Source organism: Etheostoma cragini, chromosome 11 (assembly GCF_013103735.1).
Source record: "Etheostoma cragini isolate CJK2018 chromosome 11, CSU_Ecrag_1.0, whole genome shotgun sequence".
NCBI lineage: Eukaryota > Metazoa > Chordata > Actinopteri > Perciformes > Percidae > Etheostoma > Etheostoma cragini.
This window is the reverse complement of record NC_048417.1, coordinates 12,349,960-12,377,604: the sequence shown is the minus strand read 5'-3', so window position 1 is coordinate 12,377,604 and position 27,645 is coordinate 12,349,960. Positions and strand designations below refer to the sequence as shown.

At 40.8% G+C, this 27,645-nt stretch overlaps 1 protein-coding gene across 1 annotated transcript in view; it reads right to left on the bottom strand.

Moving 5' to 3' along the window:
* LOC117953370 (transmembrane protein FAM155A) overlaps positions 1–12,153 on the bottom strand; it is a 78,170-nt gene extending 66,017 nt beyond the window's left edge. Inside the window, exon 1 of the mRNA XM_034886329.1 lies at positions 10,774–12,153. Within this exon, the coding sequence (XP_034742220.1) occupies positions 10,774–11,499 (726 nt within the window). The 5' untranslated portion in view covers positions 11,500–12,153. The remainder of the gene's footprint in view (positions 1–10,773) is intronic.
* Between the last annotated feature and the right edge of the window lie 15,492 nt (positions 12,154–27,645).

The following is a 27,645-nucleotide window of genomic DNA, read 5'->3' as shown; positions in this document are numbered from 1 at the left end:
ATGAAAAATATAAAGAAATATTAATAAATTAAGTTATGTTTTAATTTATATTTAAATGTATATAATACACTTAACACTTACAGTACACTTAACACCCCCCCCAACACAAATCCCCCGGATTTTGAAAACCAAATGTTGCCAGATAGGGAGGTATGGGGTAAGCCTCTCTTCTCTAAGCATATCTCCTATATGGCGCCATTTTAATGCTACGAAGCCATCACCCGCCATTAGCATCCTATTGACTGCCATTCATTTTGACGTCACTTTGACAGTGAATAACTTTACATCTGAAGGGTTTGCAGACTCTGTTTATCCATTGTTTATTTTTAAAGAAACACGACAATAAATTAAAGGCTCCATTACCTTGTATCTCTTGTTATGGGGTGTGCTAGCTGGCTAAATTAGAATTAAATTATTGTCTATCTATACAGCTAATGTTAACATTACTAGTGACCTTAGTGGGTTAGAAATAACTTTAAAAGTGTGTTGAACGATGTTGTAACCTCATAATGTTACCAACCAAGCATTGGCATCAAAGTAAGCTAAGTTTATCTGGATTGGTATTGAAATGTTTCAATAAATAAGGTCTCTGTTGTATTACTGTGTTTAAGCGTGGCATGTAATTAGTCACAAAATGAAGCTGTGTGGCAAAAAAAGCAGTATTATGGACATTTCAATGCAGAAATGTTACATATTGTACCTTTAATTGCAGCACACAGCCAAGATTCATTGTGCTCCTGACTAATGTTTAATAGACTATCACAGTCTGTCAGGTCTTCACTTGACAGCTGTTTAAAACATAAATGTACAACAGTGTGTTACAAAGGCATTTTAGAGTCAATATTGTCTCTATTGTCAAAATGACCTTCCTTGAACTTACTGTTTTTAATTTCTGTTCAAAAATTGTGTGCAGTAAGACTTTTTTAAAGTTATGCACGAATCCTACAATCTATTTAATTACATTTAACCCCAAATTATGGTTGGATGGCCATTCAGTATCCTTCAGGGATTTCCTTCCATTGCAAGAGAATCTTATGCTCTCCAGAGGGCACGGCCCTGTAACAGTGGTAGCTACCGTAAGAGTGCTAAAAGGGGGCTATAAAGGGGTACTGCTGTAAATCCTGCCATAAAGAGATAATATGAGAGACAGCTTTATCCAGCTAAGAGTCTGCAGAGAAGGATAATGGCTACAGGGAGCAAGATAGTGAGAGGAGGTGGAGGTGACAAAACGGCCAGGGATGGTGTGACGTGAAACCTCCTTGATAAAAATGAAAAAAGGAATGGAAGGACAGCTATGTAGGATTACAGTGGGGAAACGATATTGACACCAAACACACATTTATTCTCGCCAAGTTAGAGCAATGCAAACACAGAGTGGCAATCTGGACACAATAAAATCTAACTGTACTCTAATTTGAAGCGCATCCCTACTGTCCAAATACTCAATGAGTAATCAAATTGTCTCTGAAACGAAGAAGTCCCTGGATGAAAACTAAGTTTGTGTTTTGACATGTGTTGAAACAATGAATCAGAGTACAAAGCATCAACCTTGCTTGATGTGTAATGTTTGTATGCTACCATGCATGAGGGGTGAGTACTTTTTTGTTCACCGTTGTGTGACTGTTGCTGGAAAGAGGATGTGAAGGGAGATACCGGAAAGATAAAGACGTCTGTTTCCATAAAATGTGGTCAAGGGCCTAAGAATCCAGCACGCATGTCCTGTTTATGTGTGCCAGCTTAAATGCTTTTACATGTGAATGTGGGGGCCATGCGCATATCTGGTGTGTGTGTATAGTGTGTATGCATGCGCGTGTGCGTGCGTGTGTGCATGCGTGCATGCGTATGTGTGTATGTTTAGAAAGTGAGGTACAGCACAGTGTCACGGGGGTGTTAGAGCAAGAAATAAGAGTGTTGCATTGCCTACTCAGCGCTTTTGAAAAGTCTATGACAGATGAATAATTTACAGAGGATCAGTCAGGGGCTGGCAATACCACTGCAAAGCAAAACTGCAACAAAAGAGACACAGTTTGACAGGACTAAAGCACCATACATGTTATTCAGGGAGTTCCCAAGTGGGAAAAGATGGAAAAACAATCATTTTAAAAAAGAAGAATAAACAATGAAAAAAATGTGAGTAAAAGGATGAAGAAAGAGTGACACAGCTGCAGTTAGCAAATGACTGGTGGGGGCAGGGCAAAAGCATCTTTGACAACGGGGAAACCTCTTCACACATACTCTTCACACAAACCTCTTCACACATACACACACACACACACACACACACACACACACACATAAAGCACATAAAAACTATTATGAAATGGTACCGATAAGACCCTTATCATCAGGTCAAGCACACCTCCATCCCTCTTCTGTCTTGCTTTGTACATTTCCCGTGCTCTATCTGTATCAATAAACAGTATCAATAAACTCTCTCTCTCTCTCTCTCTCTCTCTGCCCATCCCCGCTCCATAAACAATCAAATTACTGTGTCAGACTGGAGGAGGTGTGGGGGTGAGGAATCTACTTGCTTAAAGCTTCAGCCCACTCACAAAATCAGACCACCATCCACATTGTAGGTCTCACATTCTTTAAGCCTTCATCACGCAATAGGAAAGGCTCCTTAGTGGTAAGGTGGTTGCTAGGTGCCACTGGAATAATGATGCAAATAATCAGCCTCTTCGGCTTAATAATGAGGGCTGTGAGGAGGACAACAAAAAGTCATTTGCATCATTTTGAATGGAGGCGTTTAGTGTAATATTGCCTAAATACTATTGTACAGTTTTCTAACCCTTCCTGGAAAACGTTTTTTTAGTAGAAATACAAGCGATCACACACGAACACACACACACACACACAAACACACATAAAAAGCAACCTTCTATCATGCTGCCCTGGAAACAACGCAATATTGTCTTAATTTCCATATTATTGAGAAAAGATAAGATTATCCATCATGACTGAAAACATTTAAAGCGTCGACGCAGAGACACATTTTATTCAGACGTGTTATACACTGCATAACCACCCCCTGTGATTTTATTTTTGAACGTCACCACTATGCACCATTCTTTGGTTCCATTTCCCTAAATGTGATGATTTGCTGCTCTTCTTTATAATTTATGATAGTACATTGAATAACTTTAGATACAGTATTTAGATATATCACCCTGGACTTAGGGTCATTGTAATGGGCATTCTTTGATTGTTTTCTGTAATTTTGTGGGTTTAATAAAGACAGCAATCAGCAGATTAATTTAGCATAAAATAACTTGTTAGTTGCGACCTATAAAATAGAAACGTACCCAATTTCAAGGTAATAAACTTTTATGGAATAATATAGCATTTTGGGAAATACCCTTATTTGCCTTCTTGCAAAGAGTAAGATGAGAAGATCAATAACACTATGTGTTTACTATTCCTATCTATTCCTTTGAGACTAATGGCTAATGGAAACAACTACAACATCCCACTCTGCACTGCACTCAAGCATTCAAACATGTGCCCCGCCCCCCTCCTACTCAACAACACATTCATCCATTGACAGAAACACTAGCCTGATTAAAATTGAAAGGATTATGTAGGAACAGGTGCTTAAATGAATTGTTTTCACAAAACCCAGAGAAATATAGTAAATCAGGGAGTCTGACACAAGCCCATCACGCTGCACACATCACTGGGTATTCCCTCTAATCTAACCATTGATTTGTCAGTCTCTCTCCCTCTCTACCCCTCCTCTGTTTGCTTGTGTCACGTGATCGCTGTCAGCCGCTCTCCCAGGTGTGCAGTGTTTTTGGCTATGCTACATTATGCATACAGCTCCAACCCCTGAATGTACACTATGTGTGAGTTTATAAACCTGAAACTGCATGTGTGTGCATCGATCTTCTCCTGCTCCTCTGCTCTGCTCTCCCTGAATCAGGACATGCTGTGAGCGACTGATGATGACTCAGTAATGTGAGAATGTCACCAGTCTTGGAACTGTGACTTGTTTCTGTCACTCTACCAGAGACGATCAGACTGTAGCATTGTCAGCACACTTTACTTTGGCTGATGTCAGTTTCTAGTTGAGCTTGATGTTTTTCTTTCTATCTAAAGTGTCTTTTATGTAGGTGAAATCCATGTGCAATTTAACGAACGTTTCTAAACTATTTCGCTCCAGAGGGTGTTGGTAACACACCTGAAAATGCGGCTACAAAACACCAGAAGAAGAAGTCATGAACACTTTAGTAGTGTAGTCACAACATTAGAACCCTAGCTAAGTACTTAACACTTGTCCATGAACTAACACAAACATATGGATGACTCACTTGGACGGAAAGAAGTTCAAACCGCTTAATAACGTGAAGACAACAATTACTGTATGGGCCATACAGTATGGCTAATTCTAGTGTTATGTCAGTGTCACGTCAGCAGCCATTATAACAGGGATAGGCCCTGTAAGTAGCTACTTTCACTGGCCACTTACTGACGTGGTTACACTGGGCAGGACAAATGGTTATGTTTTGCATCTTGGAGAAATTGATGTATTGAGACTTTTTTTATATCTGTCATTGGGGTCTGAGTTCATGCTGATGTTCTGGGGGACTGACAACAGGGTATTAAACAAGTACAACACAATTTAGCATTGCATTCCTATAACATTGGTGGACTTGTGGACAGTTTTTGAAAAAAGAAAATCCATGCAGCAGAAACAGAGAGATTGTCTTTTATGTTCCACACAATCTTAATCCTTGTCTAAATCCTACCCATAATGCAACTCTAACTGCAGATAGTTTGGTCAGAGATTTGGGTTTGTTATGCTGGTAGCAGCTAGCTAGCCATTAGCCTCAAGCAGAGATCAGAAGCAAGCCACACAGGTCTTGTAAGCTCACTTCTTTATAACTCTACAACCCCAGATTTGTTTCTTTTTCAAACTTGTAGTACTTGTGTACTTGACCCGAACCACGTTGCCTCAAGTGACATCACTCAAGTAAGTCTATCTTGCAGCTCCCTCTGGATCCACGAAAGGCTTTATACATTTTTCACATATGCAGTAGTACTCCCCAAGACCTATAGGCCTACATGCACACATTATTCTTTATTTACTATTTTACAGGGAAGATGAAATGTAAAGAAAATGTGAGGTGCTGTTCCACTCAATTGCTCATCTAATATGAACAACACCATCAAATAGCATACTGAGACTACTCTAAAAATAGTTTCTACATAGGGGCGGCCTCTATCTCACCCAGTAAGAGCGTTAGCCCCATGTTGGCTGAGTCCTGGAGCGGAACGGGTTTGAATCTGACCTGCGGCCCTTTGCTGCGTGTCATCCCCCATCTCTCTTCCCCTTTAATGTCTATCCACTGTCACTTTAATAAAGGGAAAAGCCCCCAAAAAATGTCTACATAGCACATTCTTGCACTTTGCTTTATACAAGTATATGCCTTCATTGAAGTGCTGATTAAATTAATTACATTTTTATCAATGACTAATTCCATTGAAAAGCACATGTATCTTTCTTTTAATAGAGACCAGAATTGTGAAAAAGTGCTGGGCTGTCATGGTAGCACTTGTGTATCTCAGATGGTTTGTGTTCTAAAATCAGACACCTCACATTATTGTTTTTCTGAATGCAATTGTCATTTTCCTTTCTTTCGCCGCAAACAGTCCAAAATCTGTTGCACAGACGCACACCAGTTTTTCTCCTTAAGTCATGAAGATGCTATTTTATATAGATGTGGGTTAAATACCTAAAGAAATGTAATAGGAGAGTTTAATGAATTTTGCATGAAGTCAGTTATCAATACCAGCCATTTCCGCTTTATCTAGCCCCTTTTCTCTCTTTACTTCATCACAGAAAATCAAACATAACACATCACCCACTCATCAAGTCATTCAACTAAGCATACCAGTGAGACAGAGGAGAGAAGGGACAGTGCCATAGATCTGATTGAATTGGATGCATTAAAAGGACTCATTGCAACTTTTTGTCTCATTATGAATTTAGCTATCTATGGCCTATCAGTGATTGACTGAATACATTCATCTTATTCTTGCAAAAAGTCACACACGCACGTATGGACAAGCACATCTTGTTTTATTTTTTACTTTTTCAGCTGACCTACAAGAACCAGGCAAACAAAACACTACCACTATGTATATTACTAACTGAATGAGGGACAAGACTTTGTCAGAGTAGTGGCCTGCAAGGAATTTGGAGAAACAAAATATGGAGAGAAGGAAATGGGTGTGGATGTGTTGATTGGTGATGAGGCCCAAGGCAGCAAAGGAGGGAGCTGTACGGTCTCATTGTGCTCTCTGACGGGGAATATAGGACGACGAGGAGGCGTTTCCATGGGAGTGCTGCTGTGTTCTTTTCGAACAAACGCATTACCTTATCTCCTGCCTGGGGAGAAACAAACACTGACAGCTCCTGGGAAGGGGAGTTTCCCTGGATCTATTTGAGAAGAGAACAGCGCAGAGAAGCAACAGAGCCCTAATTGAATTTGAGGGGGAGAGGGCAAAGTACAGGGGCTTGCAATGTTGATAGCCAAACAATCTGTACATTTTGCATGAATTTAATTTATATTATTTTTTTAAATGAGTAGTTTAGCACAACATCGATTTAAAAAAAGTGTTAACAGAAACTTATGCTGAGTCAGTTTATTTTCTCATAGTTACTACCTCTGACTGTTGTCCCAGACTTTGTATATATTATGTATGATATGTACAGTATATATCTACTTTGAGCTTAAATTTCAGGTTCCTGGGGGCTCTATATAGCTCTGATTTAGATCTATGTTTTTAAGCCATGCTAGCCGCAAGGCTCTAGCAATGGCAATTTCAGTCTGCTGACAGTCTGCATATGTGCTGTCATCTCTACAAATATTGAGAAGATTGTATTAAAATCTGTACAGACATTTATGGTCCCCAGTCAATGTAACCTATTGACTCTGCTGATCTCGGCACTTTGTTTTGGCTCAGAGTGAATTTTAGATGGACTGAAAAGAGCAATGTCACCACACAGTTCTTTAGTAGTTGTTCTGGAGCTTTCAAGAACTTATATGGACCTGGATAAGGGGTCCTAAAAGAAAAATGGAAATGGAAAGTGGACAATCTACATCTGCTGAGGAAGAACATGTAATATGATTGAGATGCCCAGAAAAGGTACTAACAGTTTAAATCTCACTACTTTCTAATTGTTGTATAAACTGCTATCAAATTGTATACATAACATTCATGTCCGCCCAGGATGAATTATGATCAATGTGGCAACATCTAGTCAACTTTTTTCAATTTGGCAAATTATTTGGTTTATAACCAAAAACTGCAAAATGAATGGCATTGCCATTGGCGTCCTCACTTTGTGTTTAGTGATAATTAGCTAATGTGAAACTGAACTAAACAAAGATGGTAACCATGGCAAACCTTAACTTAACATGTTGGCATTGTAATTGCTGATAGTAAAATTTAGTTTAAAGCCCTTCTGTGCCTGACCAGCATCACAAAGACACTGGCATGACTGTAGACTATTTTGTTCAGTTTACTGTATCTCTGGATTGCTTCTTGTGGTGCTGCAATGCAAAATTTCCCTCTGGGGATCAATAAAATCGGATCTTTACTTACTTTAGCTTTGACATAGACTCCGGCAGGGACTTTTTGTAAAGCTGTTTTATTTAATGGAAAACACAATCAGCATTTCCTCACTGTGGAGTTAAAACAGGAGCTCCTACTAAAACTAAATGTAGTAGGGGCTAAACTAAATATTTTAGTACAAATAGAGATAGTAGAGGAGAAAGAGGAAATGAATGAGCAGAGGCTGGGTAAGGGAACGCACAGTGGGATCTGTGTGGACAGGCCTGTAATTCAAGGGAAGGAAAGGACCTTAGCCTAGATCAGTATCTGTCACTCCAGCAAGACAAGAGAGCTCAATATCCACATATTTATAGGAAGGGAGAGAGAAAGAGAAACCAAGGTCCCTGGTGTGATGCAAGTCTATGAGGAGGAGGGAGAGAGGACCGGCGGTGATGTAAAGACCAACAATGGACACATATGCATGATGTTGGTTCTTCAGAACTGTGAAACAGGTGGGAGAAAGACGAAGAGGGAAAAGACGTGAAATGAGCGAGAGTCAATGAAAGATAGAGGGAGAAAGGAGATCAACAAGCCCTGGAGACACAGCCACCAGAGAAGTGGAGAATTATGGGAGTGGAAATTAAATTACACCGGAAGGGACAGTCAGGTCTGGACCTGCAAGAAACACTGCACATGGGGCTCTTTGTGTGTGTGTGTGTGTGTGTGTTTGCGAGCGCACGTGCATGCACATGTATGTGGGTTGTGTGTGTGTGTGTGTGTGTGTGTGTTGTGTAATGTTGATTTTGTTTCCTCGTTGTGACATTTTCTTCTCTTTAATTCAACTTTATTATTTCTGTCACCTACTTTAAATTCACCTCTAAATTTGGCCTCACATTTCCACAATTCCTTCTCCTTCCTTTTCATCTCACTGCGTATCCCTTCTCCCATCCTCTAAACTTTTATAGACAACACACATCTACAGCATACACAAACAACCACCAAATTCATTTGAACCATTTGAAAAGAAGCCTTGAGTAGTTGTTTGAAATATGGATGAAGAAGTGGAAAGGGCTAAGACGAGAGAAATAACAGAGATAAGAGTGAATAAAAATAAGCATTTTTTCAAGCTGTCTAATGTCTTTTTATAGTCCAGCGGAGAGGTTCTTCAAGGAGTGGTAGTTTGTGATGCAAGCCTGGGGTGCTGTGATTTTACAAAGGTCACACAAACACTGGAGCAGATTAGCAATTCAGATTGGGCTAAAGGGGCTAAAAGGCTGACATAGCCCTGCCTGAGTCTGATTACATTAGCAAAGAGTAGGAGTGCAAATGCACACTTTAGTAATTAGATGGTACATGAAGGAAAAAACTATAAGATGCAATAGGAACCAGATTCATGAATATATGTACATACAGCACATACAGTATGTGTGAACAGATTATCTGACAAACAGGCCTAAGAATAAACTATGACTCACAATAAAAAATACATAAGCCTGCACATGATTCCATTGTGAAAGTTTACCCTTAGTATATCCTCCCACTAACTGGCCTTCCTCACACACACACATGAATTATCAGCAATCCCAGTTCAGCACCCTGGCCATATGCCCTTTTTTTAACATGTATCTTTTAGAAATGGGTTTGGGTTGCAGGATCATCATGAGGGCAGTTTTGAGAGAAGATTTCCTGCTTTCCGAGGTACATTCCCTGACCTGTTTTATAGTGCTGTTGTAGTGGTGACACTGCAGCTCTCTTGATTTTGGATACGTTTTATACCAACTGTCATAATACACACTTAAATCTTCAGGAAAAGGAATTTGGTTATGCTTTGGTGCAAAAACATGTTACAGCACAGTTGAAAAATTATCTGCCAACCATACGCACAGATGTACCGTAGATACAGATGCAGATGCATACAGTATAAGAACGCATGTGCTGTATCTTACAGTAACCATAGTCAGTACAAGCCATAACATCATAATGCTCATTTGTTCTCATCCATACTCTTATATCCCTAAACATACCATATCAGTGATTCTCAATTATGCTAATGAAAGACCCAACACTGCATATTTCCTACCTATCAGGTGTGTTAAGACATACAGAAACGCATGAACCCACCTGTTTTCGTTAATCTTGTATGGGTATAGAGGTGGGAAAGATGCAATGGAGTGGTCCGCTTAGTTTGAGAAATGAGATTGGTCATGGTCGATGTGCCAATAAAGGTAACTATATAGCCATACTTTACTGCCAGATTAATTAAAACAATGAAAACAAATCTTATCATGAGTACACAGCAGACGAAACAAGCCTGTCCTCCTGAAAGGCCTTCTGCAGGGTCGTCTTTCAGCACAATGTATCGTGAGCACAGGAGGATGCACACAGCTGTCGGGAGAGACGGAGCCTCTGCAAAAGTTCAGTGCACAACAAATGAACCAGACTGAATTGTAAATCACCCAATATATCCCCACCATTTAAGTATTTGCAGGTACATATTCTTTGTTCAACACATTTCAGTCACTGGTTCTTGCTGTCTAAAACACAAGACAAAGTGTGTTTGTGTTTGTGTGTGTGTGTGTGTGTGTGTGTGTGTGTATATATAGACGATTTAGCCCAAGGTATGCTATGTTGTTGACATGCACAACATGTTCTCTAGGCTGCCATGTCCAAACAACAAGTAAACTGTGGACGATAGAAAGCCTGGATTAGGTGCAAAAATCACTCTTGAGCTATTAACAATATTGAAATGAGCACCACTTAACAGCACTCTCTCCCCTCATCTCATAGAGCTGCGGTGCAAGCCTGGCCCTTGCTCCAAATGTCCCTTCCACAGTCACAGTTCACAAAGTGGCCCTATATTAAGAGATTAGGCTTGGAGCGCTAGAGAAAAAGAGAGAAAAGGAAAAAGGAGAGGATAAGAGAATGATGAAGGACTGTAGGAGTCTGTTGACAAGTTCTCTTGTCCTCCATGTTGTCATGTGGTGCAACTGTTTCTGCTAACCCTGACAGCCCAGCTGATGTAAGCATTGGTAGCCTACTGGTAGCCTAATTTCTGAAAAAATAAAATAAGTGACAAATATGCCCAACGGTTGCCATAACGACTATCAACCAACCAACACATTGTGTGCGTTTGCGTGTGTGTGTGTGTGTGTGTGTGTGTGTGTGTGTGTGTGTGTGTGTGTGTGTGTGTGTGTGTGGCCTCGTTAGTCTTACCTTGCATTCCTCCATGCAAGTCCTAACCGAGTATGCATCCGTCTCGTATTTCTGAACCAGCAGTTCAAACTCCCGGTAGTTGTCCTCGGCCCGCTTGTCAATAAGCTGATAAGCCCGGACACACTTGCTGCATCCCAGCAGATCCACCCCCATGGCCATATCCAGGGTGCAATTCAAATCGTCCGGACTCGTAAACCCGTAAAACAAATCCAAAAGTGAGTATGAATTACAAAAAGAAAGGTACAAATCGCTCAGATTCACGTACGCCAACTGTGTCCCCTTTTCCCCTCTACCGGAGAGGCCTAGGCACACGGTCTCCGCGTCCGTGAAAGTAAAGCAGTCTTTGGACAGGCTGTCTGGATGACAGGTGTCCATTCGCCACAGAGGTTTGGTAGAATTCCCTAGAAAAATAACATCTTGCTCTCTGGCGAGATGGTTGGGGTCAGGTGATGTTGGATGTTGGTGGAGGGAGTTTGGGTACTCGCCCATGTCCGTAATTGCAAGCCCCTCGTCCGACCGTTTGTCTCGGGTTCGCGTCAGTTTTGCCTCGGCGCAGAACCACAAGTGATCAGAGAGCAGGACGGTGATGAACAGCAGAGAGGCCAGCGACAGTCGCCATCTCTGGGCCCGTTCCGACTCGGTAAATGGCTTCTCGTTCTCTCGGGGTGCAAACCAGTATTTTAAGCCCTCATCATGCTGCCGACGCATCCAAGCACCCCTGGTCATATTTTAGGAAAGTGCTGCCCTGGCCGACTCCACCGCGGGGGCTGCTCTGCCACAATACTCATTGACTTGGGGAGACGGACTCCGGTTGGTTCTCCTCTGTAACGGTGCCGTGCCTCCGCCGGTCCAGGGCGCTCCTCTATCGCGCCCGAAGCAATCGGTGCTACTCCGATCCAATTAGCGCGCCCGCACAGATTAAGCTTCGCGCTGCCGCATCCCGCTTCTCCATGGCTCTCCGGGGGGAAACGGCGTCCTCTTTGACCGCATGCCCCCCTCTCCCTACCGTCCCTCCCCGGATTTGTTCTCTCGTCTGGGGCACAGGGAGACCAGCGGTTGCGAGCCTCTCGGTACTGATGCTGCGCGTCTGCCGCCTTTCGTTTTGCAGATTCACTTAAAGGAGAGCAACGAGCCTTTTTGGTGCACGCACACTGCCCGGTACCTGGGCGGAAAGCCTAGAATCCTTTCTCCCGTTGGCCATTGTCATCTTGGACCGCGGTTAAGTTGCCGCCATGTTCGTCTTGAAACACTTTTTCGGAGAGCTGGGTCGGTTTGCGTCATCTCCATCGTTGCGATAGCTCCATCGTTGCGCAGTGGCGGAGCAGCTTATTACCTACACACACATACACACACACACACACACACACGCACACACGCACGCACACACGCACTCACACACACACATACTCTCTCACACACACACACACACACACACTCACACCCACACACACAAACCCACACACACACACATAGGGGAGAGAGTGAGAGAGAGCACAGACTCACTCAAAGGTTGTTGATGGTGTTTAGGATATTCTCTGAAGTCTTCATGACTAATAGTAGGCCTACCCACATATTTTCTTGGCAGGGCACAAACACATGCACTTTTGGCGACATCTTGCTTTTGGTGCAGAAGAGACGTGAGTCCATTCACAAGTACTAAAATGCAGTTAGAGTTAGACATTACACTGACTGTCTAAGATTTATTGATCTGGCTCATTTATACTCCCAAATCTTCAAATGACATTGTGTTGCCTCCAAACATGTAAAAAGCAGCTGAACAAGCAAGGTATGTGGTTGTAGGTTTGACAGTAGCATGCACCTGTTCCAAGCAAGTAGGCTATATCTTATCAACTGTGTTGTGTTTGGTCAGTGGGTTTTGAACAAACACCTGAGTTACAGTGTGGCCCTATATGTAATGTCCCTGTGTGTGTGAGGGACAGAAGGAGAACAAGGGGGGAAGGAGCAATTGGTGGTAGTTGCTTGAAGGGAGAAGATAGTAAATTACAGTATTTATCTTCATCCTTAGAACTAGTAATCATTGTCAGTGTGCATGGCTTGGAGTGCCACCAAAGAGAGTGTTTCTTAATGTTAATGGGCTGTATATTCGGGATAAAACAAGAGATAGTACCTGATTAATCTGTGTTTGAGGCAGGGCGGGAGGCAGTTTATTCTACAATAGGAGAACAGCAGTGAACTTCAGCACTATGGATAGCTCACCACTCACTGTTGTCTGGAAGCTGCAGTCCACTCGGTTTCCTGTCACAGAGTTTTTTTTTTTTAAACTTCTCCTTAAATAGTTGTTTATTACCTTTTGTTGTACTGTTGGTGGCATTACACATTTAGTTAAACATACAGAGCTGTTGAACCTAAAAAATTATCATGAAGCCAGTAATGCAGGACACTTCAGTTATGTTCTGAGTGAAGGGAACAAGTTTTCTTACTAACATAATTTGCTGATTTATTACTAAATGTCAACGGGTGCTCACACAAGGGGATTTAATTAGCTTGATGTTTTCTTGCTCTGTGATTCACATCTGATTGTAATTGGGCCTGAAAATTCACCAAGCAGTGACTGAAATTTTGGTACAGCAGGAACATGAACTGTATCAGAAATCAGATGGTGTTATGGCATACATCTGTTGTGTCATTGATGTGGATGCTTGAATACTCATTATTCATCACTCATTGCTCTCACATATTATGTAATAGCAGGATGCTGTGATCATGCCTCGCAGGGATAGATGTCCAACTTCAACTAGGACTGTCTAGTCTGCCTTTAAATGTAGGTGCTCAATTTTTTGGTATTACCCTAGCTGTGTGTTTGTGCATGTGTGTATCTGCCTCATCCTGCACTGTTGGTAGGCTTAAGAATATAGGAACCTTGCCAGGGGTTTCATAATTCCATTTCCATATCTGCAATTTGATTGGTTTGGGCTGAACACCTGACTTGTGTCAGCTCCTGAGAGGTGGCCAATCAACAACATACGGAGTGTGTGTCTGGCACGACAGAGAGTTGTCAGTTTAACACCACTCCCAACACTTTCCCTACCTATGTGTGTGTGTGTGTGTGTGTGTTTATGTGTAAAGACTGAAGTAGTTCCCTGGGATGTGTTCCTTTGTCCCAGTGTGTTGTTTGTAACTGGTCGTGAATGTTATATTTGAATATAAAAAAAAATGTATCACAAAAAGAGGAGACTGAAGCAGTGTGAGGGCAAGTGTGAGACAGTGGAGAGAATGAGAGACAAGGGAGAGAGAGTGTATGTCTGTGAGATGAATGCAGATTGCTGGCCCTTAAAGCTGGAGACATCACAGTAACAGTAAGGGCTGGCAGACATGACTCATCCGCTGTCCATGTTGGGGAATGTGTTTCTATCTTCTCTGAAACAACTGGGCATACATGTGAAGACTTGACTGTATTCATTGCACTGATACAGTAGTTCTTGCTAAATCAAGGGCATTTTGCCCATTTACCTTGTAGAAAATCAAAAGCAGATACCTAGTACATCATTCAATATCCAAACCCCTTTGATATGTATGTACAGGCCAAAAGTTTGGACACAACTTCTCGTTTAATGCATTTCTTTTATTTTCATGACTAATTACATTGTATATTACCACTGAAGGCATTCAAACTAAGAATGAACACATATGGAATTATGTACTTAACAAAAAAATGTGAAATAACTGAAAACATGTCTTATATTCTAGCTTCTTCAAAGTAGCTGTTGCTTTGATTACTGCTTTGCACGCTCTTGGCATTCTCTTGATGATCTTCAAGAAGTAGTTACCTGAAATGGTTTCCCAACAGTCTTGAAGGAGTTCCCAGAGATGCTTAGCAGTTGTTGGCCCTTTTGCCTTCACTCTGCGGTCCAGCTCTCCCCAAACCATCTCGATTGGGTTCCGGTCCGGTAAATGCGGAGGCGCAGCACTCAATCACTCTCCTTGGACAAATAGCCCTTACACAGCCTGGAGGTGTGATAGGGGTCATTGTCCTGTTGAAAAATAAATGATGGTCCAACTAAACGCAAACTGGATGCGATGGCATGTAGCTGCAGGATGCTGTGGTAGCCATGCTGGTTCAGTATTTCTTCAATTTGGAATAAATCCCTAACAGTGTCACCAGCAAAGCCCCCCCACACCGTCACACCTCCTCCTCTGTGCTTCACGGTGGGAACCAGGCATGTAGAATCCATCCGGTCACCTTTTTTCCGTCGTAAAAAGACACAGCGGTTGGAACCAAAGATCTCAAACTTGGACTCATAAGACCAAAGTCCAGATTTTCACTGGTCTAATGTCCAGTCCTTGTTTCTTGGCCCAAACAAATCTCTTCTGCTGGTTGCCCCTCCTTAGCAGTGGTTTACTAACTGATATTTGACCATGAAGGCCTGATTCGCACAGTCTCCTCTTAACAGTTGTTTTAGAGATGTGTCTGCTGTTAGAACTCTGTGTGGTATTCATCTGGTCTCTAATCTGAGCTGCTGCTAACTTGCGATTTCTGAGGCTGGTTACTCGGATGAACTTATCTTCAGCAGCAGAGGTGACTCTTGGTCTTCCTTTCATGGGGCGGTCCTCATGTGAGCCAGTTTTGTTTTAGCGCTTGATGGTTTTTGCGACTGCACTTGGGGACACATTCAAAGTTTTTGCAATTTTCCAGACTGACGGACTGTCATTTCTTAAAGTAATGACGGACACTTATTTCTCTATACTTAGCTGATTGGTACTTGCCATAATATGAATTCTAACAGTTGTCCAATAGGGCTGTCAGCTGTGTGTCAACCTAACTTCGCTGAACACAACTGATGGTCCCAACTCCATTAATAAGGCAAGACATTCCACTAATTAACCCTGACAAGGCACACCTGTGAAGTGAAAACCATTGCAGGTGACTCCCTCATGAAGCTAATTGAGAGAACAACAAGGGTTTGCAGCACTATCAAAACAGCAAATGGTGGCTACTTTGAAGAAACTAGAATATAAGATGTGTTTTCAGTTATTTCACACTTTTTTGTTAAGTACATAATTCCACATGTGTTCATTCATAGTTCTGATGCCTTCAGTGATAATCTACAATGTAAATATTCATGAAAATAAAGGAAACACATTGAATGAGAACGTGTGTCCAAACTTTTGGCCTGTACTGTATTTTTACATTGTTGTTCTGTCTGGCCTGTCAAAGCTCAACTATCTATTTATGCGATGTGTGACCCACCCATCAGCATTCCTTACAGAGGGAGACAGGGACGAGGACGGAGGTGGTTGCTAGGCTCGACCTGACAACAATCAGAGGAAGAGGAGAATGGGGTGAAAGGAAAGAGACATGTTACATCAGCCAACTGTGCCACAACCTTCACACCTCCTGCACACTTAGCGTGGAAATGGACCTCTTTATGTGAATATGTCATTATATCACTGTCCATCTCTTTTAAGGTCCTTAAAGCTGGCTTTAGGCTGCATGAGCTTCCTTTTTTCCTTCTTTCAATGATCTGACAGCATTTTCTTTCTTATTTCCTACTGCCCACATCTCACTCCATCCTTATCTTCCTTCATCTCCCTCTCATCTGACCCTATTCTGATATGACACTTGTCATCAAACTGTCTTCCTCTGTCTCTCAGTCTCACTCTCCTTCTGTGCTCTCTTCTGCCTGACGTCAGAGAGGAGGAAAACGACAGGCTCAGCCCCTCTGATTGGTCAGAAAAGACAACACCCTCAGCCCTGGCTTACTGTCCTGAGTGGTTGTAATAAATTGACAAGAGATGTGTGATTTATCCCACTTCAGAGCAAACATAGTGTAACTGCAAATATATGTTTGTGTTCAAATGTGTATGTGCATACATGCTTGTGTTTGTGTATAACATAAGTATGGTAGTCATCTATGTAATGTTAATATTATTGTTCTTGTATATTAAAATATCATTGTTTTTGCAGTATTTTAGCTACATTTAGCTCTCTGCTGACAGTTTTCTGAATATAATTTCCTTACTTACTTATAGCCACTGGTTTTCATTTATTCTTGATGGTGGGGAAAATAATTAAAATATTCTTGAAATTTGCTTGTCTTATTCTATGACGGTCATACGTACCTTCACTCTCTCTTTTGATATTTTGAAACTTTTGCAAGTTGTGTGCAACTGCTTAAATAGTATGATAAATATGCAGATAAACCTATTGTGAAAGTTCCACTTAGTGCAGTATTGTCGTGTCTCAGATTCAAATGTTGCGCCCAGTGATGAAGTGTTTAAAAGTTTTTATTGTTAGCTGGCAACATGTTCTAATTAACTTTAATGAAGTGAAAACACAAAGGATCAAAGTTTAAGACAAAAACATGAACAATACCCCAAACATTTTCACGGCTATTTTAATGCACACAGGGCCTTAGAGTATCCCCTGCATTATTTTAATTTACAAAAGTAAATAAAAGAAAGAAATGGAACCCTAATTTAAATAATGAAATCCTTGCTGGGTTGAAGAAGACTTAAATTGCCCATATCATGCTCATTTTCAGGTTCCAAATCCCAGAAAAAGTGTTTTTTTCAAAATATGGGCACTTTAAAACTAGTGATTGAGACCATGAACTCATTTTGATATCAAGTGAGAAGTAGGGGCATTTTCCTATATAGTAACAACATTGCAAATGGGGGAGTTGCCCCCTGCTGGAAATTACTTAGAATGCAGTTTTGAGGCATTTCCACCTTGGCTTCACTTTTCAGGCCTGGAAGCTTTGTCCATTATTTTGACAGTCTATTGTACGGTCATTGCATGTATGTATTGAAACAAATGTTCTGTACATTATTCAGACTGTACAAGTGGCCACTGGTATCAAGGGGGTATCAGGCCGAAGATGGAGGTACCATGATGCAGTTCAACCTAACACCCCACCCAGCACCATCTCTGCACTGCTACAGGGTTTTACACTCCTGATCGATTGGCTCACCCTGTTCCCATTCCAGGAATCCTTCAGCGGCTTATCAACAACTCACTTTCCCAAGGACATTGTCTATTCCCACATCCATGATTCTGATTTCCTTGCCTATATTCCCACCGTGCAACCTGGATCTCTGCGTTCAACCAGCCTCCAGCTTCAAAGGAAATGTGCCTGTCAGGGAAGGCGGCTTTAACCCTGGCAAGGTAACATGCAGAATACAAATACCCTGCAGATATGTTAGAATAAGATCTACTGAGGTCCAGGCACTTGCATCATTATTTCAATTGTTAACAATGGTTGACTAATAACTTAAACATCTTATGTTTACCCTTTTTATGCCCTCACGTAGTCTACATTTTATCCTAAATATTGCAGTACACAATAATTAAGACATTCTTGTTGAAAGCATCTTTGTTCTGTATAATATATACATACGTGCAATACATGATCAAATGTATTTGTCTTCATCTTCTCTTACCCTGATGTTACATCACTGAGGGCCTGAGACTGTAACTTGATGCACTCACAGACTCTACACAATCTTTTACACAGGGAATGGTTACTCTCTCTGGGATAGGACCTGAAGGCTTAGAAATGAAAAGCACACAGTGGGTTTAATTCTTCTAACTGCGTAACCATTTTAACAGACTCTTTACAGTAAGAAACAATACACAGATACACAAAGAATGACATATAATGCGCTAAACCTAATAGGGGCCTAGCCATGGCGGGTGGCCATTTTGTACATTTCGCCATCAAATCAGGAAGGAATACAAGGTGTGAGTTGACTGGACCTTGTCCAATCTGCTTGACATTTTTCAGCATTCATAAGAGTCCAACACTGAGGACATATAGATTCCCATACTGACTCAAAATCACAGCACCACCTACTGACAACAGACCCCTCCTAGACATTTCATCCAATCGACTTCAAATTTGGTGTGTGCCATCTTAACACCTTAATGACAAAAACTTATTGAAAGCTATTTGCCACATTATGTCTATTCAAACCAGCCTACACATTTCTTTCTTGAATTCAAATCGAGTCTGAATCAGTACCAAAATCATGGGCCTGCTTCTTCAGATGGAAGGAACATCAGCTTTAGCCCTAGTGCAAACACCAGAAAGCAGGATTCACAGGAACTCCAGGGCTGAGACTGACGCCCCACTCTCCAGCAGAGAGCCCAAAGAGTTTTTGTCACCAAGCATCCCTGCTGTCAATACCAACCTGAGCTGAACCTACAGTACCTTCACAGTCTTTCTAACTAGCCTCTTCTTCCAGTCCTCTATCTTTACATTGGATTCTACTTACTTGAAAATAGAGATCAAACCGATCGGCTGTAATTCTACATAGCTCTTACTATTATTTAAAGTTTGTATTCCTCATATGATGTAAGCTTATGCTAAAAACAATCATGAAAAAGATCAGACCTTGGATGAACCATTTATCATTGCAAAGCATGGTAAAGGCTCACTAATTTCTGCTGTCATTTAAAAGCCCCTCCTCCAAGAGAAAATTGTGTGTGTGTGTGGGGGGGTGTAACGTGGACATGAATAGATCCAGTCACCTTTCATGATGGAGGAGTGGTATGTTCACAGGAATAATTGTGTAGCTACCCAGATTGTGCCTGGGATGGGGCTTCTCTCATCCTTCTCCTCCTCTCTTCTGCTTGGAGTGTTAGTATGCTGAGCCTTAGAACATCCCCAAGCAGTCCCTGCCACTGTGTTACAGCACACAGCTCACATGGCTAATCACACTGGTCCTACCAACTTCTTCTATTTAATCTCTGTCTCGTGTCTTTGTTTTAGATTGGATTAGATTACACTTTATTCATCCCACTGCGGGAAAATTTCTTCTTACTGTCTGATTGCAAAAAAGAGCTGTAGTTGAAATTACTTGGACCGTAAAACTACATATATATATATATATACATATATCAGACATTCTTGGATCCCAGAATTCCAAAAATTTGGGTCGTTCCGTCCAGTTCCTCAAATGTGTTGTGCATGAAATGTCTCCACAACCATTGAACAGATTACCATGCAATTTTGTATACACATGTGCCCCGCATAATTGAATGCATAGGCAACCTTTGGGGATCCCCTGACCTTTCATCTAACGGCATCAAAAGGCCAACATTTTCCAGTTCTCTCAGCAAGGCTGGTGACATCCCCATCAGCCTCAGCTGTACTTTGTGTTTACTGCTAATTAGCAGAGGTGGAAGATGCTGATGGTGAAACTGAAGATGGTGAACATTTAACCTGCTATTAGCATTGTCATTGTAAGCCTGTAAGCATGGTGACATTTGAATTAAGCTCAAAGCACCACTGAGCCCAAACACACCCTCACCGAAGTGCTATCGCGCTGTAGACTCTTAGTCTTGCTATCAAGTAGCCCATTACGTGTCAAGTAGCACTCTCTGTGTGGCTTTTTTGTTTTGCAAATAAAGCAAATGTTCCATAGCTGTCTATTCTAGAATGCACGGTGGTGCATTCCCTTGTGTCACTGTGCTGTACTTGGCCTTACTCTGCGTCATCTCATCACACAGACTGGCCGACCTCAGATGACTTTGCAGACACACTCTGCAGTCTACCAGTCACGTGCAAATCTCTCCCTCTCTCCCTGTGGTGGGTTGTTCTACTTCTGATCACAGCACACATCTGTGCTTCTTCTGGCAATCTAAAATCTATGCCTAAGTAAGACAATCAAAGGAGGAATGCCATCCATTAGCAACTGATCTTAAGTTGCTTTTTAGATGTGTTACTGTAAATTCAATTAACACGGGGCCATGTTAAATGCAAAGATTGTGTCATTGTTAATTGCGTTATCCTCCTATTTGCAGCCCTATCTGCTAAAGGCTCCCTGAAAGCTGCTGTGATGTGGAGGATGCTCATGACCTCCTTCCTTCCTAAACAACCACCCTCTTTTCTCTCTTGGACTCTTATCCCTCTCTCGCCATCAGTCATGCTCTTCTCTGTGAGGCTCTGTACTTATCTCCCACAGACATGGTAAAGTTCAAGAAAAGGTCAAAAGTGATACATTCTGCACTGGCTCTGTATGCTGTGTATCAGTGTAAAACCAGAATTTGAAAAACTACCCAGTGTTCCATCTCAGTGTATCATGGTTTCATCAGCTTATATTATGAGAAAGAAGAATGATTATGAGACAGCAAATGATCTGCCTTCATTTTCCAACAATTGTCTATGAAGCATGCAAACCACTGCTGTAACCATTTAAGACACTCTCAGCAATGATTCATGGACAACATCAATCCCTCTCTCTGTGGTCGTCTCACTTGCTTGCTAGAGCTGTGATGCATTGCACCACTGAGATGCTCGATTTACAGGAAGGAGTCCATGGCAGGATAAATAATATGCTGAAAATATGGCTATAGTTAAATCAATCAACCTCGAGAAGATCGGTGTCATCGGATTTTGCGAGCTCCCATAATTTATGGGGTCACAGTGGGTTCATGGCTGTAGCTGCAGTGATACACTGTAATCAAACCAGGGTCGGCAGAGTCGAGGCCTGGGGAACATAAATCAAGCCCATTAACTGCCACTATGTACTGCTGGGTGGTGAACTAACACACACTTGCAACACTCTCTCTCTCACTCTCTCTCTCTCTCCCTTACACACACACACGCACACGCACAGTGGGACACATAAGATATAACTTCTTTATTCAGATATCTTACAATGCCATCCGGATGCACACGTTCACACACAGATACAGAACGCCCTCTGCTCTCTGCTGATTCCTCCTATTAACAGTGACATTTAAAGATACCTCCCCAGTGCACAGCAGTCAGTGTAAAGTACCTTTTCATTAAGCTCTTATTGTTTGGGCCTCAGGGTTGAGGATAGGAGGTGCCTGGAAGTTTATATCTACCCTTGTGTGTGTGTGTGTGTGTGTGTGTGTTTGTGTGTGTGTGTGTGTGTGTGTGTGTGTGTGTGTGTGTTTGTTTGTATGAGAAGGCAACAGAGAAAGGGAGAGAGAGAGAGTGAGAGAGAGAGAGAGAGAGAGAGAGAGAGAGAAAAAGCTTGAAACACACAACAAACGAGAGCCAAGTGTGGATATAAATAGTGGAAGATGAGGAAGGGAGGCGGAGATATATTGTCCAGATTTACAGGTTGAAACTCTTGTCTCTAAATCACAAGGCTCCCTGAACAACGGCTATTACACTGACTTACTACAGGGTCATGTGACTGAAAAGGTACAGATACAGTAAAGGAAGACATACAATAACGGTCAAAATTATTATACTTTAGACAGAATGCCAACTGATCTGAGTGGGTGGCGGATCTTTAAGGTAATGTCTACATTGCCCATTATCAGCAACCATTTATCCACTGTTCCAATTGCACAATCTGTTTACTAATCTGATATTATTTTAAAAAACTAACAGAGAAAACCTTAGAGAAACCTTCTGCATTTACGTAAGCATATAATGTAATCTGAAAACTGCTGCCCTGGTTAAAAAAAATAAATGCAACTGGTGTTTTGTCTATAATTGAGTGCAATGGAAATTTCTAAGTGACCCCAAACCTTTGACCGATAGTGTACATGTACATTATATCATAACATGGATGTCGGCCTTTTCTCTGAAACATTCTGGTTTCTTTTTTTACGCAACGTCCTCTATGCAGCCATATTTATCTGGAGCACTGATGGTGTATGGGTAAATATGTTGCATTTTGAAAATTGCATGCTGTGCTATACTTACCCCCAGGTCATTTACTCTGATTTTACAGCAGCCACCTGTTTATTTGATGGAGTTATGGTAGCATTAGTCAGTCAGTCCAGTTTGTAAGCAACAAGATTTTAATTGGATGAATAACTGCTAAGCCTTTGGTGCCTACAAGGCATTGTTTTGGTGTTAGTATATTTATTTGCTCAACTGAGCTATTAGTCTTTGTTTTCAACATACTGCTGCATGGTCTCTTTAGAGCATTACCTCCTGACGCCCAGTGTTGAATAAGTACCTTCCTCTCCCACTTACATCACAAGAAGCATTACTTTCACTGCAACAATAATGTGCACTAGTAAACGACAATGTGTGCACTGGGTATTTATGAGAACCTTCTTTCTCTTGCAGTGCATTTACAGCAACATTCTTGTAGAGTGTGTTACATAAGTTACAACAAGTCATGATCTGATTTAATCGTTAATCTAACAATAAAGATACTTTTTGCAAGTGTTCTAAATTTGTGAACATTTACTTATGTATTGTGAAGACATCATTGATCTGGCTTTTCATCAGCTCTACATATGAGTTTACTAAAGGTCAAAACTTAGGAGAAGATTCTTCACTCTTTCTTTTCATACCTACCATTTTTGCTCATTCACAAACCAAAGTAAACCCACACTTGCGTGCACAAACACACAGACTTATTAAATCAGAAATGAAAGATGGCCTTTCCGTCCCCACAGTATAAAACAGTAACCTTTAATCTGGACCACAACCCTGTATTTTTCTACTGGCAACCAGAGTCCACATGTCCTCTGGTATCAACTCAGTCAAGAGTGATCTCTCAAAACAACTCAAACAATCACTTATTGTTGGTCTGACTGACCTTCACAAAGTGACTAAGCTTTTTACAAATTGACTGAATTTGCTCTTTAAGTGGATAGCGGTTACCAACATGACCCTACAGTAGATGCACTCAAATATCGACTGTTTAGCCCACCTTTAGAAACCTTCTGACTTCCCTTAGACAATGTGGCTGCATTTTTCAAGGACAATGGGTTTTACTTCCCTGCAGAGATTGAAGTCTCCACAGGCTAAATTGAACACATTGTAATTACAGCATGCCCTTGATATTGCACTTTTCCAATATGACTCGCTGCTGACACTATTTCATGTTTGCACCTCCTTCAAAAAGAAAATGTCCGTCACGGAGAGATGTTTAGGCTTAACCCAATGTGATGAGCTCAGGGCAGAACTTCAGTGTTAATATATTACTGTAACTAGGATTAATAATGATGATCACAAGGACTAGGATTACTGTGGTGGTGGTGGTAGCGGAGGTTGTTATAGCATATGGGATCTCATAGAAATAGTTTGACTTTTCCATTCATGAAATGTCATTATAGTTGTACAAGAAGATCAATACCGCTCTCCCATGACTGTACCCGGAAACAGCAGGTGATTAACTCAGCATGAAGATTGGAAGTAGGGGGATTACGCAAGCCTTTAAATCTTTCTAAATTTAAAAAGAAATATGGCTACCCCAGCCTACAACTTGGTTATGAGTAAGCGCTGGAGAGAGCCATGCTCACTGTTGCCCCCTTGCACCCCTGTCTTTAGGCTCAGCTAGGCTAATAGTGTGGTATCGATCTTCTCATTTAATGTTGAACTATTCCTTCAACTATTACTCAGTCTATCTGTCCCTCCTCTGCTGAGGTTTATTTTTCTCTGTAAATTGGATTTATTTCTTCTTTATCTTAAACAAGGGTCAAATAATAGCAAGTGTTGCATGCTATGCAGATTGTGAGGCCCCTTGAGGCAATTGGACTGTATAAATAACATTGACTTGATTTAACAAAGGCTGGCATTTGTTCTTGTTCCAAATATAAACACTTAGATGAATTGTAATAATACACCACTTGAATGCTGCTTGATTTAGCAGCTTTGGCAACGGATGTTACTACTGTGGAGGTTGTTCAAGGTGTCTTGAGAGCTAAAAAAAGCCTTCTTTAAAAATTGTCTTTTTATCTTCATTTTTGGCACAATGGCCAAATGTGCTAATTATCTATCTCCACCATTAGAGGGGGTTGGGCAAAGATCAGAAGATTAATGATGGTTTAGATAAGATCATTCAAAAAAAAAAAAAAGATTCTGCAGGTATGATAGGAGCATTTTAGGCAAAGTGGTGACCAGTTTTCCTTAATGTTTCATGGTGGGCATACTTAACACAGCAAAGGATTTGTCAACCGAAGGAGCTACAAGTCCGGCAAAGTTCAGTTCATTACATAAAACCCAGCGCTTCATTTGCATCCAATTCAATCAGGAATACATGTAACGTTTACCCTCTGTCTTGATGTTACTTCTTTATTACTTCACTGAATTGGTTTGATTTGGTTTGGATTAGTTTGGTTTGGCTTGTTTCACTTAGCTGATACGACCCTAACTGTACAATGTACCATCTCATTGAATTGTGTTGAGCTAGCTCTTACTCTTATTGGGCAAATAATAGGAAAACAAAAAGCTATTTATGTTGTACTGCAGTGACATGTAACTCACTGGTTTTATTTACCCCCTCCACTGTGATTTGTTTGAAATGAAGAGCTGCCATTATGTAGCTGTCCTCTCTGCTCTGTCACCAAGGTGACAACGCATTTACATTGTAGCCATGGACACCACATGTATCACCCTGTGGATGGCATTCAGTGACTTGCAAATCAAGGAGACATCACTTATGATGATGTCAGATGAGCTCAACCATTTTTCACATTCCCAGCAAAACAAAGATGCAGCATCAATCAAAGAAGATGCTGACTGCCAGAGAAATCAATGTGTATCAATTGCTTGGCCCTTGGGTGCATGGTGTGAGGTGAATGACAAGCAGGCCCCTTGGCCTGATGATATGATATTCCCAGCGAGGTCATCACAGTCACTCCTCACTCTGTAGCACCTCTGAATTTGTATTATTGAGCTCAGACCCTCCAGCTGTAGGAGTGCTATATTTCAAGTAATTGAGTCGTGGGATACCAGAGTTGAGCCACAGACTATGCGTGTATAAGTGTGTGTGTGTGTGTGTGTGTGTGTGTGTGTATGTGTGTGTGTGTGTGTGCGTGTGTGTGTGTGTGTGTGTGTTACATATCAAACATCTCCTCTCCTGCATCTGTATTGCTAGTGTCAGCATTTCTGCCTCGATGATAATTATTCCACATTAATCATGTGCTTTCACACGCCGATTATAATTTAATTTTAGTAGCCAATGAAGTTTTTATCTAACAGAATAGAAGCGTCCTCCATTTAGGGTTTTGATGCTGACTTCGACACCACAGAATCAAATCAACAAACCTCAAGGACAGAGCTCAGGCCAACAGCTGTGATAGTCTGCACATAATCTGTATGTCTCCTCCAAGGTCACACTGAGTGTGAACATGATGTTATATATGGATATCACTAATTGTCAACCTGGGAAAACATCAATGTATACTTTAATGTGTTTTTGACAAGCATTTTTCTACATGTCAACCATGTAATAGTTTTTTTCTGATGAGATTGATAGATCATCACAGATGATTACGTGTAAAGAAGTCATTACCAGTGTGAGTACAACCACAGTCACAACTAGTCAGCTCAAATCCTGGATTATCTTGCCTTTATTCATGTTGTTGACCGCTTTATAGAGTACAAGCAATTGTCAGAGCCTATAATAAGTCATTATCTGAGGTAAACAGGAACTGAGATGTTGTGTATAGGTTGACATGCTTTTGGTCCTTGCTGTCCTTTCATTGAGGAACATTTCATTCAAGAGCATTCCCTCAGAGCCCTACCTGTCAGCAGAGTGATATGGCTGTCACTATTACAATTTGACCAACTTTAATAGACTATGAGGTGTATCAATTCTGACTCCACCAACACATAAAAACATGTGTTTTTATAGTCTGCTGTTGAGATCAAAGCAGCCGGGCGACACAGTCCGTCAAGTTATACTTTATTATAGGATCATAATTTAGGAAACAATTCTTTTACTATAGTCTTTACCTGTGAGACCTTATTTTGCCTGAAGATGGTCTAGTACCGAAACTTTGCCTGCTATTAAACTTTATATATTTTTGCAAGTTAACCCTTGTGTTGTCCTTGTGTTGTCAAACTAACCTGTTTCAAAGTGTTTTATATCAGAAATATGAATTTCTTTCAACCAAATTGCCCAAATATAATATGTATGATTTCATACAACATTCTTTAGGTAAAATATGATTACTTTCATTGAATGTTTTGGGTGTTTTATTTTTTTATTTTTTTGTTTTGATCTTATAGCATTTGAATAATTTTTTTTTATTGGCTTCAAGACAGTATCCAGACTAAACATTGAAATGTACCCATCTGTGAACCACTCAACATTATCTGATCTTAACTATTAGTCAAAATAATTCATACATTCTTCCTTTTTAATGAAAAACGTATGTATAATTTGATATAAATGAGGTTTGTTGACCATGAATTCCAAGAATAAATGTAAAACCTATTATTAAACCAGCTCAGGTTTCAAAAAAAGCGCCAAAAGCACAAAAAAGTGACAAATAAATCAGAAAAAGCAACAAAACATTGGAAAAGCACAACAACAAAAAATGATGTTCACTGTCAATTTAGAAGGACAAGTTCATGGAACGGGAAGACAACACAAGGGTTAAACCGTGTTTATTGGCCATTGCTGATTCTTGTAGGCCTATATTAATATCAATACAACATACAGTATCTGTATTTGCTTTATGTCTACAGTAACCTAAACAAAGTATTTGCGCATTATCACATGGCGTTTTATATTATTCACTAATCGTCCCATGTACTTTAATATGTAGATCTGTGTTGCTTCCAACTCCTTCAACTTCAAACTAAACTAATTACATCCAATTAATTCACTATGACGTGGAAGCTGAAAATACTGAAATGTTCTCAGACCTAAACGTTAGTAAATTCAGCATTTTAAATCAATACATTTCTTATGTATTATTCTATTTTTACCATTCTAACTATTTTAAACTAAATTACTATTTCAGGTAAACTAGTACCTATTTGGCTCTTACATTACTCCTTACAAGAGCAGCACCTAGTGTGCAAATATCTAATAGCACATGCAGTGATGATTGTTCAACTTGAGATCAGATCACTATTTTTTAATACCCAACTCAGCATAATGTGTTGTGCATGACACAACGTTATAGATAGTACATGATGGATATGAGACACTATTAGTGGTTTCTGCTATCTC